This window comes from Oryx dammah, unplaced genomic scaffold (assembly GCF_014754425.2).
Source record: "Oryx dammah isolate SB20612 unplaced genomic scaffold, SCBI_Odam_1.1 HiC_scaffold_27, whole genome shotgun sequence".
NCBI lineage: Eukaryota > Metazoa > Chordata > Mammalia > Artiodactyla > Bovidae > Oryx > Oryx dammah.
The window spans coordinates 109,160,158-109,176,968 of record NW_024070211.1 but is presented as its reverse complement, the minus strand read 5'-3'; the positions used below and the strand labels follow the sequence as shown (position 1 = coordinate 109,176,968).

Sequence of the window (16,811 nt, the reverse complement as noted above, 5' to 3'; positions counted from 1 at the left end):
GTCTTCTTACAGTTTTATTTCTGGAACTTGTAAAATGCTGTTTGTTTTTTAAATTAATTAATTTACTTTTGGCTGTGCTGGGTCTTAGTTGCTTCATGGGCTTTTCTCTAGTTAGGCGCTACTCTCTAGGTGCAATGCATGGGCTTCCCATTGCAGTGGCTTCTGTTGTTGCTTGGAGCCCAAGCTCTGGAGTTGCGGCACATGGGCTTAGTTTTTCCATGGCATGTGGGATCTTCCCAGACCAGGGATGGAACCCATGTCTCCTGCTTTGGCAGATGAATTCTTTACCACAGAGCCACCAGGGAAGCCCCAGTGATGCTTTTTGAATTATGTGAGAAAACAGTTGCTTCCAAAATCAATTATGTATATCAGAATATGGTTTTTACTTAGAAGACAGTGTTTCTAATAAGTGAAAATAAAAGTCTATCTTTTTGCCTAGCATAATGCCTGCTGTTTATTAAGTATTGGCTGAATGAACTTTAAAAAAAGAATGAAAGAAAAATGAAGTCTGATTATTATTATAAATTAGGAAGCTTTCTTGTTATATGATGAGTCTATAAAATGCACTTAGATCATGGAAGTTAGTGATACTGTCTTGTCATTTCAATGACTAAGGAATTCTGGAACAGAATTTTATCCTTATAAAATCAATTTGTAACTTATCTGATTTATTTTTTCTACATTAATATTTAGTTACTAGAGATTAGTGATGGAATTAAATAGATTATAGCCAGGTAGAGAACTTATTAACAGTGATACATGTGTCGTTTAACTGTGGGCATGTTCATTTAACTATAGGCTTGTTTGATAAAGAGTTCTACTTAGGATAATAATTAGGCTAAATTTTGTTTTGTTTTGCTGAGGTTTAAACAGTAATTTTTTTGTTCTATTTTTTACAGATTCATCCTTTTGCAATTCTTGCTATTCTTCTTCCATTCAGCACCCTGAACTATGATCCACCTCAATGGGATGAATTTTTTGGAACTTGCATTCAACACCTTAATTCTTACTTAAGTAGGTATATTGTTTAGTCCTACATGGATGAGGAGGTTGGAGAATACTGTTGCTGCTACTCTTAAGACATACTGTTTTTTAAAGGATAACAAAAATATCCTTGAGTTTTATACCTTCAAAAAATGTTTTGGATCCATTTTTTAAAACTTTTTTATTATGATAAATGTCAAACTTGCATTAGAAAGTAGAGAATTGAACAAGTAGCACTTGTGAACTCACTAGGTAGATTCAGTAATTGTTCACATTTTATCGTATTTGCTTTATCATTTCTCTTGCTCTCATTTTTTCTATGCCATTTCAAAGTAAGTTGTAGGCAATGTGACTCTTTACATTTAATTGCTTAGACATCCACCTTTTAAGAATAATGATCTCCTAAGTCACCACAATACTGTTATCACATAGAGAAAATTAATTGTCTCCTGATACATAATATAGGGCTTCCCTGATAGCTCAATCAGTAAAGAATCTGCCTGCAGTGCAGGAGACAGGGTCGGAAGATCCTTGGATTGGAAGATCCTCTGGAGAAGGAAATGGCAACCCACCCCAATATTCTTGCCTGGGAAATCCCATGGACAGAGGAGGAGCCTGGAGGGCTACTATCTATAGGGTTGCAAAAGAGTCAGACATGACTTAGAGCCTAAACAACAACAATATGTAATATACAATCTATTTTTAAGTCTCCCTCATTATTCCCAAAATACCTTATTTACAGTGATTATTTTGGACACAGGATCCAAACAAGGTTCACTCATTCCAGTAGGTTATCTCGCTAACATTTTGCCAGATTTGCTCTGTGTGTTTGTGTGTGTGTGTGTGTTTGTGTGTGTGTGTGTTTGTGTATATGATGAACCATTGGAAATGCCAGCCCTAAATACTTCAGGTTATAAGGACATTCTCCTATGTAAACACAATGCCAGTATCACACTTAAGAAAATGAACAAGTACCACTTACTACCTAGTATTAGTCACTCAGCCATGTCCAACTCTTTGTGACCCCATAGCCTGCTGTCCATGGCATTCTCCAGGGAAGAATACTGGAGTGGGTAGCCATTCCCTTCTCCAGGGGATCTTCCCAACCCAGGGATCAACCCCGCATCTCCTGCATCTACTGCATTGTGGCAGGTTCTTTACCTTCTAAGCCAACTGGGAAGCTATTGCCTACTCAATCCATAATAAAAATTTCCCAATTGTCACCAAATTTTCTTTGATAAGTTTTTGAAAGAAACTAATTTTGGGCTATATCACTTTCTATCTTTTTTTCTCTTGATATTTTTTTTTGTAAAAGGGATTGGCCATTTATTATGGTTTGTGCCACATTCTAGATTTGTTTGAGTGCTTTCTTTTAACTTGCTCCTCATCTGTATCCCTAGTAAACTGGAAGTTAGTTATAGATGCTTGGTTAGATTCAGAGTAAACATTTTTAGCAAAAAATATTTTGTATGTGGAGCTGTATATCTGATATTTGTATCATTTCTGGAGACATATAACATTTGATTGTTTTTGTCAATTTTAATAGTTTTGGGTTTTTTTTTAATAGAAAACAAATATTTTTAAGGTCCTTTATAGATATTTATTAATTGTCAGAAAGGTTGTTGCTCTGGTGCTGATTATTATATCTCTTTAAAAAGTCTAAATAGTGTTTTAGTACCAGAAAAAAAGTGGAATAGAAATATTCCTTCCTACTACTGGCCTTAGCAGAAGCAGTATGTGAGGACAGCAAAGACAGGAAATTATTTTTTTTCTTTTCATTTATTTTGGTCCTGAATTGTATTTGTTTCTATTTGGCCTTAAAGAAAAAGACTTTATGGGGCTTCTCTTCTCAGACTCATACTTCTTGCATGTCGGGATAATGTGAGAGTTTTAGAGGTGAAATGTCTGGCTCAGTAGTTACTGCTTTTTCAGTCAGTATTCACCAAGTACTTACTGTCACCTGGAGATATAGGAGAGAGTAAAAACCAGATGGACTTTACCGTCATTGAGTTTACTTTCTGGCGGGGTGAAACTGGTGTACATAATCAACAAGTTCATAAGCTCAAATGGTGATAAGAATCTAACAGCACTAGAGCAGGGTAGGTATGTAGGATGGAGGATAGTGAGGCGGGCCAGATGGAGTCCGGAGATGTCATTGACCATGGATTGAATGAAGTGAGAGAGTAACCCATGCCCAAAGTTGGAGAGGAGCATCCCAGGATAAAGAAAAGCAAGTGCAAAGGGCCATGAGGTGAGAACATGCTTGATTTCTTTTTAGGAACAGCAGATTCAGTGTGGCAGGAATGGAATGAGGGAGACCAAGTTGATAGGAGAAGAAACTGGCTTTCCTCAAAACTTTTTGCTGTGCCTGGAGAGTAAGAAATACTCATTCTGTTATCCAAGCAACAGATACTTAACTGAGCTTCTGTGTCCAGCATAAGATGTTAGGCTCTATTTTATGGTATGTTTCTCTAGGCTTATAGAGCTCTAGTTAGTCTGTGTGAGACAGTAGAAATATATTGATGATGTCAGTATGATGTTCATGGACTTTGGTATATTTTTTGTAGGATCTTTGTGCCAGATAGTATCTGACCTATTTTTGTGTCTCTAATAGACAAGTAAAATGTGACTGTGACATGTGTGTTTATTCATGTACAGATGTATGCATGTGTGGCGTTCATATATACTCCCCTTTTAGTAATAGAATTCCGTATAGAAACATGAGACTTGAAACTAAAAGATGAGACTTTGCATATGCTTTCTTGGTTGTTCAGTTGTGTGTCAACAACCAGAAGGAAATGAAAGTACATTCTTTTTTTTGTTTGTTTTTCCTCAAATAAGGGATATAAGAGATGAGAGTTTGAGAAGTACAGCTTTGATTTTTGAAGACTTTACTGTGAAAATGATTGCAAAATTCTTAGAGACTTAAAGCAGAATTTTAAGTAATTTATGGAATGATACTTTTCTTTATTTTAAATAAACATTAGTTTTGACAGATCAGTTTTGCTCGTAGAGATCATCTTGTAACCTTGTTTGTGACTTGATCTTGCTTTATTAAATAAACTCAGCAAAACAATTGGAAGATTTAACATCTTTTTTTTGTCGTTTGTAAGAACATTTGCTGCTAAAGGTGCATTTTAGGTCATCCCTTCCCTCTCATCAGAAATGTCTTTTGGCATAGAAAGACAAATATCAATATCAGAGACAAATATCAAAACAGATATCACCATGTGATATCACTTATATGGGTAATCTAAAGTATCATACAAATGAACATATTGACAAAACAGGAACAGACTCGTGACATAGAAAACAAACTTACAGTTGGTTACCAAAGGGGAAAAGGATGGGAGGGATAAATTAGGAATTTAGGATTAGGATTAGTGGATAAAAACTACTATATATAAAGTATATAAACAAGTTCCTACCATATAGCACAGGGAATGGTATTCAGTGTCTTGTAATAAACTATAATGGAAAAGAGTATGAAAGAAGAGAATATATGTATATGTTCTCTTTTATATTTTTATATATATAAAAAACTGAATCACTGTGCTGTACCTCAGAAACTAACACAACATAGTAAATCAACTATACTCCAATAAAAAATTAAAAAGAAAGAAAGAGAGAAAGGAAATTCCTCTTGGATGAAGCAAATCAGGTACATAACTGCAAGCCTTATACTCTGGGATGCACAGTGTGGTGCTGGCTGACCTGTGAGGGAGGAGGTGCTAGATGAGACCTGATCTTCATATGTGTCTGTCCTCAGCCTGGGGGTCTGAGAGCCCTAGAAAGCAGCATAGCACAGCGGTTCAGACTCCAGAGCTGGACTCTCCCAAGTTAAATCTCACCCTCCACTAGCCAATCATGCTGAGGCACGTCGTTAAACTTCTCTGTGCTTCAGTACACTTGGTTTATAAAGTGGAGATAATAATCATTCCTATTGTACGCTAAAATGAGGTTTTAAATGAGGTAATATTTGTAAAGTCCTTAGAATGATTCTCCACACAGTCTGAGCAATATTATCATCAGTATATAGAGAATGGTGGCCTTTCTTATTTTTACATACTTTACTGACCTTTTGTTTCTTTTTTTTTCCATTATATATAGGAGTTTTTATTGAAAAACAAAACCAAAAACAAACATGTATACTTGAACATCAAAAGTTATTGTTAATCACAGAAACAGACATCTCAAATTAATGATTTTTGTGCTTTTCTATGTGTGGTAAAATACAAGAGTCTGGGCTCACTGAAATTTTTCCTTTGATATGAATCTTAAGTACCTAGGGCCAGTGTCCTGTTTTTCTGAATTCCCCTTTGGGTGCACCATTGTAGGTGGTTGCAGTGGCTGATGGCTTGGTAGTATGACCTTTTGTTTCCAGTCTTTCTCTTTTCAAGGCAATTTAAAGACTTTCTCTTTTCAAGGCAATTTAAAGACTTTTATTGGAAGTATAATAATAATGCAGGCATGTTTATACATCATTTATATATATATATATATACATGTATATGTATACACACACACACACACACATATACATAGTGTATGTGGATTTATAGAAATTGAATCATGTAAGAAATCAGTACCCAGATCAAAAAAATAGAATATTATCAAGAGCATGGTAACCTTCCTGGCTTTCTTTTCTGTTCTTCCCCCACCCAAAAGTAACCACTTTACTACCATACTTAGTTGTGACAGTATAGGTTAATTTTGTCAAGGTTGTGTTCGTATCATTTTTTAAAAACCTGGTTTTACTGAATAAAGTATGTATTGACATGTATGTGAAGCAGCTGTACATTTTAATTTTTTTTTTCTTAATTTTGTTTTAGGTGTATTGGATCCTCTCGTGTTAGTGTTTCTTGGTTACTCTTTGGCCACACTTCAGTATTTTCCAGAAGATCTATTGAAGGCAATTTTTAACATCAAATTCTTAGCCAGATTAGATTCTCAACTTGAACGTATGTATCAACAATTTAATTTACTACATTATCACTTATATTTAAATCCAAGTTTCAGCTCTGCCTACCTACTTAAAGCATTTAAATGTTCATCCTGATTTTTTTCTCTTTACTATTGTAGAATATAGAACAGTATGAAATAGAAAATGAAAGATTTTTTCATAATATTACCACCAAGTGAAACTACCACTTTTAATATTTTAGAATGTTTCTTTTATGTCTCCTGCCTTTATATATATATGTTGATATATCTATATGTTTTAAGACAAAATTTGAATTATATATATATTCACTTTTGTCTGTTGCCTTTTATCATTGAACTATATTTTGAAAGATTTTCCATGCCATTACATTTTTTTTGATGTCATTAGTTTGTTTTTTGTTTATAGAATCTGACATTGTCCTCATCTTTGTTTCCTTAGGATAAGTTGCTAAATGTGGAATATTAGGTCAATGAATATTCTTTGGCAGTATTTTTTAAAATATGGTTTTAACATTCATAATTAGGGAGAACAACATAGATGTTGGTCCTAATGATCCCATTGAGTATAATAATTTAAACATATAGAACATGTATATACAAATGAAATGAGTTTATAATATGAAAATAAAAGTTACAGTCATTAATGGGATAAATGAATGTGAAAAATAAATTGTCTTTTCTGAGTTCAAAGTCTATTAATGTATTTTTAAAATTTCAGTTATATGTTCATCTCTAAATATAAAGGTCCAGTTTCGTCTTATGGAATTAAATAGAGCAGTCTGCTTGGAATGTCCTGAATATCAGATTCCATGGTTTCATGACCGCTTCTGTCAACAACACTATAATAAAGGTTTGAGTTTTCTTTGGGTCAGAAAGTAAAGTTTAATTCTAAAGCACATTATTAGGTAGTGCACTGTTTTTATTGTTTAACCTATCATGACACCAGAATTCCAAGAGTGCCATAACTTGTTTAATGGAAACATTTTGTAGATGAAATTTGTGTTGTAAAAATTTCTTAATATTTAGGACACTAAACCTCTTTTGGGAGAGAGCCAAAGAACTTATATTGAATTTAATGTCATTGCATATGGTATTATTAATACAGCAAGGCCCTTGTTGGAAATATTAATCTTTATTTTTTAGTTGGTAGATGTGGAATGATTTTTGTTCAAAAACTGATTATTTTAAGTGAGCTAATTGTTTTTATTTCATGAAGATTTTGGCAGCATGAATGGAGCACAACAGCAGATTTATAAAATGTTAGCAGAGGTACTGGGAGGAATCAATTTTGTGAAAGCCTCTGTTCTTACACCTTATTACTACACAATAGGTAAGTCTTTCGTAGGTTATTAACAATTTTCAGGAAATCAGACTAAATAGAATCATCTCATCAGTTGGAATTTTAAAACTTTAAAAAAGTTATTTCATTATCTTGAAGATTTTCAGAGAATTCCCTGGTAGTCCAGTGGTTAGGACTTTGTGCTTCCACTTGTAGGGAGCATAGGTTTGATCTGGGCTGGAGGAAGCAGAAGCTGGAATCAAGATTGCCAGGAGAAATATCAATAACCTCATATAGGAAGATGACACCACCCTTATGGCAGAAAGTGAAGAAGAACTAAGGAGCCTCTTGATGAAAAGTAAAAGAAGAGAGTGAAAAAGTTGGCTTAAACCTCAACATTCAGAAAAAGAAGTGGCATCTGGTCCCATCACTTCATGGGAAATAGGGAAACAGTGGAAACGGTGGCTGACTTTATCTTTCTGGGCTCCAGAATCACTGCGGATAGTGATTGCAGCCATGAAATTAAAAGACGCTTACTCCTTGGAAGGAAAGTTATGACCAACCTAGATAGCATATTCAAAAGCAGAGACGTTACTTTGCCAACAAAGGTCCATCTAGTCAAGGCTATGGTTTTTCCAGTAGTCATGTACAGATGTAAGAGTTGGCCTATAAATAAAGCTGAGTGCTGAAGAATTGATGCTTTTGAACTGTGGTGTTGGAGAAGACTCTTGAGAGTCCCTTGGACTGCATGGGGATCCAACCAGTCCATTCTGGAGAACAGTCCTGGGTGTTCATTGGAAGGACTGATGTTGAAGCTGAACTCCAATACTTTGGCCACCTGATGCAGAGAGCTGACTTATTTGAAAAGACCCTGATGCTGGGAAAGATTGAGGGCAGGAGGAGAAAGGGACGACAGAGGATGAGAATGTTGGATGGCATCACCGACACAATGGACATGGGTTTGAGTGGACTCCGGGAGTTGGGGATGGACAGGGAGGCCTGGTGTGCTGCGATTCATGGGGTTGCAAAGAGTCGGACAGGACAGAGTGACTGAACTGAACTGAACTGAACAGGAAACTGGGATTATTATGTCCCAAGCCCATTGTATTGCCAGTTCATATTTGTATTAATACCTTATGTTGTCAAGTAGCTTATTTTTATGTGAAAATATATATGTCATTAAAAATAAGATTTAATTGGTAATATTTGTATATAAAGATATGGTATAATGAATACAATTGTATGATTACCATTTAGTACCATTTAATACAATGGTATGATTACCATTTAGTATCACTTAGTACAATGGTACTAAGATTGGGAAGAAAACACTTACTTATATGATACATAACACATGCTTATAGAGAAGGGACAGATAACCTAAAAAAGGAAAACCACCCATGATACAACCACTGTTTACTTTTGATGTCTGTTTTTCTCTTTCTGGCTTTGTTTTTTCATTTTTAATGACATTTGTTTTCTTTCTAAATTTTACAAGGAGTACTTGTTCATGTGTACAAGCAATATGTATCTTAAAAAATTCTGATTTTTTAAAACCAAAATGACGTTTTATAGTATGTAACTTTAAAAGTGAAGTGAAAGTGACAGTCGCTCAGTCGTGCCTTACTGTGACCCCAGGGACTGTAGTAATAGTCCATGGAATTCTCCAGGTCAAAATACTGGAGTGGGTAGCCTTTCCCTTCTCCAGGTGATCTTCCCGACCCGGGGATCGAGCCCAGGTCTCCTTCATTGCAGGCAGATTCTTTACCAGCTGAGCCACAGGGAAGCCCAACTTTGTTTATATATTGTGAATATTTTTTCTGTGTCAGCAAATATACAACATTATTTTTAGTAACTGTATATATTTCATTGAATGAGTATGCTATAGTTTACTAAGGTTTTTTGCTGCTCTGTGCATCTCTCAAACAATGCTGTAATTTCATATAACAACAATAATAGTAACTGATACACTCACATATTGATTATTATGTGAGACGTTATTTAATCATTTTATTTATTTTAAAACTTTATTTATTTATTTATTTTTGGCTGTGCTGGGTCTTTGTTGCTGCACGGGCTTTTCTCTGACTGTGCTGAGCATGGCTACTCTCTAGTTGCAGTATATGCGCTTCTTATCGCAGTGGCGTCTCTTGTTGTGAGCACAGGCTCTAAGAACACGTGGGCTTAGTAATTGTGGTGCATGGGTTTAGTTGCTCTGTTGCATGTGGTCCCACACCAAGGATCGAACCAATGTCTCCTGCATTGGCAGGCAGATTCTTTACCACTAAGCTACCAGGCAAGCCCTTAAGTACTTTATAATAAGCTTATTATATCCCCTTAAGTTTTGCAAATACTGTATTTTTATAGATGAGGAAACTGAGGCCCAGAGACATTGTTCTTTGCTCAAGGTTATATAGCTGGCAAATGGCAAAGCCAGAATGACTTATGCATTCTAGCTCCAGAATTCATTCTCTTAAAAATAAGAAAAGTATATTTCATGTTTCATAATTAACTTGAAGATGCTTCAGTGCCTCAGTTTCCCTTAAGAATAGGTAATTAAATCCAGTCTTCTTTTTCATTCCTTGTTTCTTTTTTCATTTTTCTTTTTTTTTGGTTTAAATACTTTTATCATTGTTTTTATTATGGGAAAAATTTCATACATACACAAAAATAGAGAGAATAGTATAATGAACCCTCATCCAGCATTAAAAATGATCAATACTCAACTAACCAGAATTCCATCTGATCCTTTCCAAACAAATCACAGGTAATATATCATTTCAGAATGTATATCTAAAAGGATATATAACCGTAGTACCATCATTTTCATCTCTACAACTGTTCATAATAATTTCTTAATATTATATTGCTTATCAACATTTAAGTATCTCCATTATCTTGTATATGTTGTATTTTACTGTTTGTTAAAATTGGAATCCAAATTTTACCTTTGGGTGATCTGTCTTTTTAAGTTCTAACTTTCTGTCTTTTTTCCCCTTACAGTTTATTTATTGAAAATAAGTTTTTTGTTTTTTCATATTTTGAACTTTTCCAGGTGCAGTTCTGTGATGTCATTCAACATGCTCCTGCATCCCCCATTTTTCATGTAAACCAATAGTTAGATCTAGAGGTGTGACTAGATTAGTCAGCTAGGTTAGTTTGGGAACAGTAGTGGTGGTTTTTTTGGCCAGCTCTTTCATAAGTGGTATGTGCTTATTGCATCTTATCATAAGACATACAATTCTAGTTGCCTTACTATTATTATATTAGGATTCATCAGTGTGTTTGTAGGTCATCCGTGCATCCATTAGGAAGTTTGCTCCTCAGCTTGTCACCTAATGATTTTAGCAGCCATTTAAATTATTATTTAAATGCATCATTCATCAAGGGTAGCAAAGTAGTGATATTGTGCATCTATCATTTCTTCTGCATTTATTAGCTGGAATTTGTCTAAAAAGAACTTTCCTATGTCAGCTGTTTAGTCACCCGGTGTACAGTTCATACGGGAAAGACAGGATGCTTGCCTGGATCTTTGTCTTTGCTAATTTTCTGATGAGTTGGTTTAGCTTCTCGGACTGTGAACAAGAGATTTAAAGGGATTGAGATAAAACTTCTTAATGTGATTTGGCTTGAAGTGAAGTGAAGTTGCTCAGTCGTGTCCAACTTTTTGTGACCCCATGGACTGTAGCCTACAAGGCTCCTCCATCCATGGGATTTTCCAGGCAAGAGTACTAGAGTGGGTTGCCATTTCCTTTTCCAGGAGATCTTCCCAACCCAGGGATTGAACCTGAGTCTCCCAGATTGCAGGCAGATGCTTTACTGTCTGAGCTACCAAGGAAGCTGTGATTTGGCTTAGTGCAGTGCTAATTATAGCCCTTATGCTAACCAATAGTTTGGTAATACTTGCTGGTTGATTTTTATTGACTGACTTCAAAGATCATATACTAAGTTGGATAGGGACTTCCCTGGCAGTCCAGTGGTTAAGACTCTGCACTTCCACTGCAGGGGACATGCATTCTGTGCTTGGCAGGGGAGCTAAGATCCCACATGCCACATGGTGTGGCCTAAATAAATAAATAAATGGAACACATTGGATAATTAGAGAGGTACCTCATTTTTCATGTTTGTGAGTGTGTGTCTTTATATACATGTGTAAATATTTAAGATATATCTTAAAATTTTACCTATAAGAATTTACCTGATTCATATTGTTGATTCCTGTGCTTCCTTATAGACTTTGAGTGTATCTTGGATAAAAGGGGAAACCCTCTTCCTTATGGAAGCCATAATACAACTTTGGAAAAACTGCCAAAAATACACTTGGAATCAAATACTCAAATAGCTGGATCAAGACTGCCACCAGGAGCTGAAAAGTAACTTTCTTTTAGCTTCAGATTTTATTATCTAAGTGTTAAATTTGACACAACTTAATGAGCTCAACTATCAAGGATTGTTTATAGTAGAATATACCCCTCATATATGTGACAAATTCTACCTACATACCTTTGCTTTTGTTGTGCTCTGCCTGAATCTCCATCCTTCACTGTCCAAAGCTGAGCAGTCTCTAAAGCACTAACCTTCCCATTGTCTTCATTGGAAATAAATAGTATCTTCTTTGGACCTCCCATGCCTCTATACTTTTTTGAAAAGCACACGGCTGCTTCCTGCACTGAATTACAGTTATATGCTGTATATCTTATGTTCTTTGTTTGACTCTTTGTTGTTCAGTTGCTCAGTTGTGTCTAACTCTTTGCAACCCCATGGGCTGCAGCATGGCAGGCTTCCCTGTCCTACACTATCTCCTGGAGTTTGCTCAAATTCATGTCCATTGAGTCGATGATACCATCCAACCATCTATCTCATCCTCTGTCACCCTCTTCTCCTCCTGCCCTCAATCTTTCCCTGTATCAGGGTCTTTTCCAATGAGTCAACTCTTCGCATCAAGTGGCCAAAGTACTGGAGCTTCAGCTTCAGCATCAGTCTTTCCAGTGAATATTCAGGACTGATCTCCTTTAGGATGGACTGATTGGATCTCTTTGCGGTCCAAGGGACTCTCAAGAGTCTTCTTCAGCACCACAGATCAAAAGCATCAATTCTTCAGCACTTAGCCTTCTTTATGGTCCAACTCTCACATCTGTATATGACTGCTGGAAAGATCATAGCTTTGACTAGATGGACTTTTGTCAGCGAAGTGACGTCTCTGCTTTTTAATACGTTTGACTATAAGCTGTGTCTTTTTATTTTTATGTCTCTCACAGTACCTTACACATGGTAGGTGAATAATAAATATATACAGGACAGAGAAACAGATGAAAGCATGTAGATACTATAATTTGGTTTAATCTAATGAAGAGGATTACCTGTCATTAATAACTAATTTAAGTATAAAAATAACTTCGTATACACAGTTGGCTTTTCTAGTTCATAAGGATACACCCTTGTTTCTGAAATGTTTGTAATTACTCAGTTTCTCACTATAATTTCAGAAGTAAATATTTATTTTTCTTACATAGGATCGCTTTGGAATTTTTGGATTCAAGAGCATTTTGTAGAAACATCCCTCATTTAAAAGGAAGATCTGCTATGAAAAAACGACATTTGGAAATTTTGGGCTATCATGTGATTCAGGTATGAAATACTTATATAATTCATCCTCTAAAAACCCCAGAGACATTGGTTTTTCATGTATCCTCTTTTAAGGTGAAAGTTATAGATTTACCTTTTTTTTTAATATTAAGAAAAGCTATATTAAAATATCTCTGAAATAGAATACTCTCCATTTTTTTTTTGAAGAATAGCAAGTAAAAATCAATTTTTAAATTGTCTCTAGACGATCTCTTGATTTTTATATTTATCTTACAATGAAGAAAGGCTCTATGGAGATGGATGGAGTTATAAGAGAAAAAGGCTAGTGTATAAAAATAAGACAGGTACATAGGAAAAAGTGTCCATTCTTGCTATAGTAGGAACTAGGAGCATGAAAGCTTTGAGACAGAAAAGGGTCTTCCAGCTGTTGTCATGAAGGACAACCTTCCAAAAAGGGTTCAAAGGCTATGCTTATATAAACTAATGTCTTAGGGTCTTAGAGCTCTTTTCAGTATTCTTAGAAGCCTTCCCTGATCTTTTTGGTTGTTGCTTTCAGCTTTCATTTAGACTACATTACTTATTTTACAGATCCCTCATTTCGAATGGAACTCCATGGCACTGTCAACAAAGGATGCTCGAATGGACTACCTGAGAGAACGGATATTTGGAGAAGGCAAATCATGATTGTAGCTTTTACTGAAAATTAGTTATCATGTTGTATCATACTTGGACTTAATTAAGTGGCATGACTCAATTAAAAAGTTTTAATGTAGAACTGACTGATTTCTAGGTCAATTAAATATCTATTAACAGACATTTTACAATTGAGTATTTTCTCTACTGTCTAGTTGGGAAACTGTTTAAAATTCTTAATATAAAAGTCATGTAGCTTTTAGGAAACTTAAATAGTTTGCTGTTCATTCTTTGGCTGTGTACGATGTGCTAAGAACTATTTTATTTTTTATTTTGTTTTAATTATTTTTTGTTCCAAGAACTATTTTAGATACTGGGTATACTGGAGTTAGTACAGTGTATCTTTCATGGGTTGAGTTAAACACAGTAAATTAATATAATTCATTATATCAATATCTTAGATGATATTAAAAACTGTAGAGAAAAATTTGAACCTTGGTGGGGGAGTGATAGGGATATTGTGGGTGGGTTTAATTTACATTTAATTACAGGGTAATCTGGGAAAGGCTCACTGAGGTGATATTTGAGTCAAGACATAAGGAGTTATCTGGGAGTGGAGAACTCTAGGCAGAAGGACCAGTAAGTGCAAGTATTCCTGGCATGTTTGAAAATAACAAGGAATCTACTGTGGCTGGAGCAGAACAAGTGGGAGGTGGAGGTTAGAAGTATATTAAAAGGTAAGACTGATAACAATGTCAAATATATACTACCTCCTGGCTACCCTGAGATAAGAGGCCACTGGAGAGTTCCTAGTAAAGAAATAAAAACTCGTATTTTCACTGGATCACTTTTGCTACTCTGTTTAGCTGATGAGAAAAAAAAAACTGCAGTGGGGCAACTGTATAAGCAGAGAAATCCATTAAAAGGTGATTTCAGTAATCCAGACAAGAAGTGACGTGGAGAGAGCAGTGGAGGTAACGAGAAGTTGTCAGTTTTTTAATGTATTCCTTCAGAAGCAACATTACTTGCTCACTGATTGGATAATGAGGTATGAGAGAAAGGAGTCAAAGATAATTCTAAGTTCTTGTTGTGAGCAGCTAAAAGTATGCCATTGCCATTAACTGAGATTGGGAAGTCTATGAAAAGAGGAAGGAGTGGGTAGGAGAAGATCATGGGTTTGGTTTTAGACATACAGAGTTTGTGATACCTTTTAAACATCTAAGAGGAGATATCAAGCAGGCAATTGAATAAATTAATTTGGAGGTCATGGGAGTTGTCTAGGCCTTAGTTATAAATTTGTAAGGTGACAGCAGTTTTTAATGTGATGAGAGATGATGGAGTCGCTAAAATGTGATTAGAAGAGAGTGTGAATGGAGGAGAGGTCTGAGGATTGAAGTCCTGGCCTCCCAACATGAAGTCAAGAAGAAGAGGAAGAGCCAGATGCTGCTGATGGTTCAGGTAAGATGAGGACTGGGCAGTATCCATTAAACTTAGTAACATGCAAATCATTGTTAGCCTTGTGGTGGGTATGAAAGCTTGACTGCTTCAAGGAAAAGTGGGAGGAGATAGTTTTCTTACAAATGGAAGCATAGAAAGGGGTCATAGCTAAGGGGAAAGTAGACCCATCTTTTAAAAACTTTTGTTTCCTTTATTTAAAAACTGTTTGTATTTATTTATTTTGGGGTCTTCATTGCCGTGAGGGCTTTTCTCTAGTTGCGGTGAGCAGGGGAATACTCTAGTTGCAGTGCCTGGGCTTCTTATTGCCGTGGCTTCTCTCGTGGAGCACTAGGGCTCTAGGGCACGCAGCCTTCAGTAGTTCCGGCGTACAGGCTTAGTTGCTCTGTGGCATGTGGGATCTTCCCAAACCAGGGATTGAACCTGTGTCTCCTACAATGGTGGGTGGATTCTTTACCACTGAGCCACCAGGAAGCCCCCAAAGTAGGCCAATCTTGACCTGGTCTGATCCCATATATTTTGAGGGAATAATGATTTTCTTTCTGTCTTATATTTATTTCATAACACAGTTACTAAGAGCCTACTGTGTGATAAACTCCCTAACCCTTATTCCAAGAGTTACATATGTGTGCTTAGCAGAAAGCCATATTGTAACTACCCACAGGCTACTTGGTGGGGGTGCAGGTCATTGGCTATCTGAAACTTCATCTCCCAACTCTGTGACCCTCTAAATTCATTCTGTCCCTAAACAAGTTGTTAGCCAGAGTGCCTTGAATCTTAAGCATAGCTTTAGAACATGTGACCTGCACGTGTTTTGGTCCATTGATATTTAATTTAGGCTTAGTTGAAGTACTTGTTTAAAATATCCAATTACTGTGCATGATTTGAGCTCCAAAATGTGAACTTCACAGAACCTTTGAAAAACAGAACCAGAATTGGAAGCAAATGAAAAATGTCTCCTTGTAACCCATCTCCCTCATTTTGAATTTCCTCATGATATTCATGTGTTTGCTGAAATCCTGTTCTAAGGGCTTGTTATCCACATTCATGAGTGTGTTTTATTTCCCAAGCAAATGATTATAGGAACTAAACCCCCAAGTAGGTTGAAATATCTTATTGTCCAACTTTTAGAATTAAATCATTAAGCTGATGAGGGTTATAAGTGGTTTCCTTTGGATATAAATTAAAACCCAGTTTTTGTATGATTAATATATTCATACATGGAAATCTTGATCAAATGACCCTTAAGGTACCTTTTACTTACTGTTACACATAATCTGACTTCTCATGTACATCTCTTACTTCCCTTTCTCTAGGCTGCATGATGCAAATGGTTTTATGTCCTTATATTTCTGTTTGATGGTTTTTCTATCTAAATAACTTTGGTTGTTATAAATAAAAGTGTCCCTTTTTTTTGATTGAGATATATATTCCATAAAATCCAACTTTATATAGTCAGTTTTTAGTGTACTCACAAGATTATGCCACCAACATCACTACCTAATTCTAGAACAGTTATTTATTCTAGAACATCATCCCAAAGCATTGTTTTTACAACTTAATCTCATGTCTACATAGATCAGCACTCTCCCCCACAAAGTAACCACTATCATGCTTTTATAGCAGACTTCCCCTTAATAATTCTATCACCACCATCATGTTCTTATAGTAAAGACTGTCCCTTAATAATTCTGTCACCCAAGTTTGCATCTCTAGACATCGTAATTTCCCACCCCTACCTTATTTTTCTCTACCTAATCTTTAAAAACATTCTTTTTTTGCATTTTAATTTTTTTGACCACACCATGCAGCATTCAGGAAGATCCTCAACCATGGATCGAACCCCAGACCCCTGCATTGGAAGTGCAGAGTCCTAACCACAGGACTGCCAGGGAAGTCCCTCCTACCCCAGCTTTTAAGTCTTTCTTAA

At 35.8% G+C, this 16,811-nt stretch overlaps 1 protein-coding gene across 1 annotated transcript in view; it reads left to right on the top strand.

The window, feature by feature from the left end:
- Nucleotides 1–13,621, top strand: part of FASTKD1 (FAST kinase domains 1) — a 24,192-nt gene extending 10,571 nt beyond the window's left edge. Inside the window, exons 6-12 of the mRNA XM_040229283.1 lie at nucleotides 900–1,014; nucleotides 5,817–5,945; nucleotides 6,647–6,778; nucleotides 7,145–7,258; nucleotides 11,442–11,580; nucleotides 12,721–12,835; nucleotides 13,382–13,621. Of these exons, the coding sequence (XP_040085217.1) occupies nucleotides 900–1,014; nucleotides 5,817–5,945; nucleotides 6,647–6,778; nucleotides 7,145–7,258; nucleotides 11,442–11,580; nucleotides 12,721–12,835; nucleotides 13,382–13,477 (840 nt within the window). The 3' untranslated portion in view covers nucleotides 13,478–13,621. The remainder of the gene's footprint in view (nucleotides 1–899; nucleotides 1,015–5,816; nucleotides 5,946–6,646; nucleotides 6,779–7,144; nucleotides 7,259–11,441; nucleotides 11,581–12,720; nucleotides 12,836–13,381) is intronic.
- Nucleotides 13,622–16,811: the final 3,190 nt, after the last annotated feature.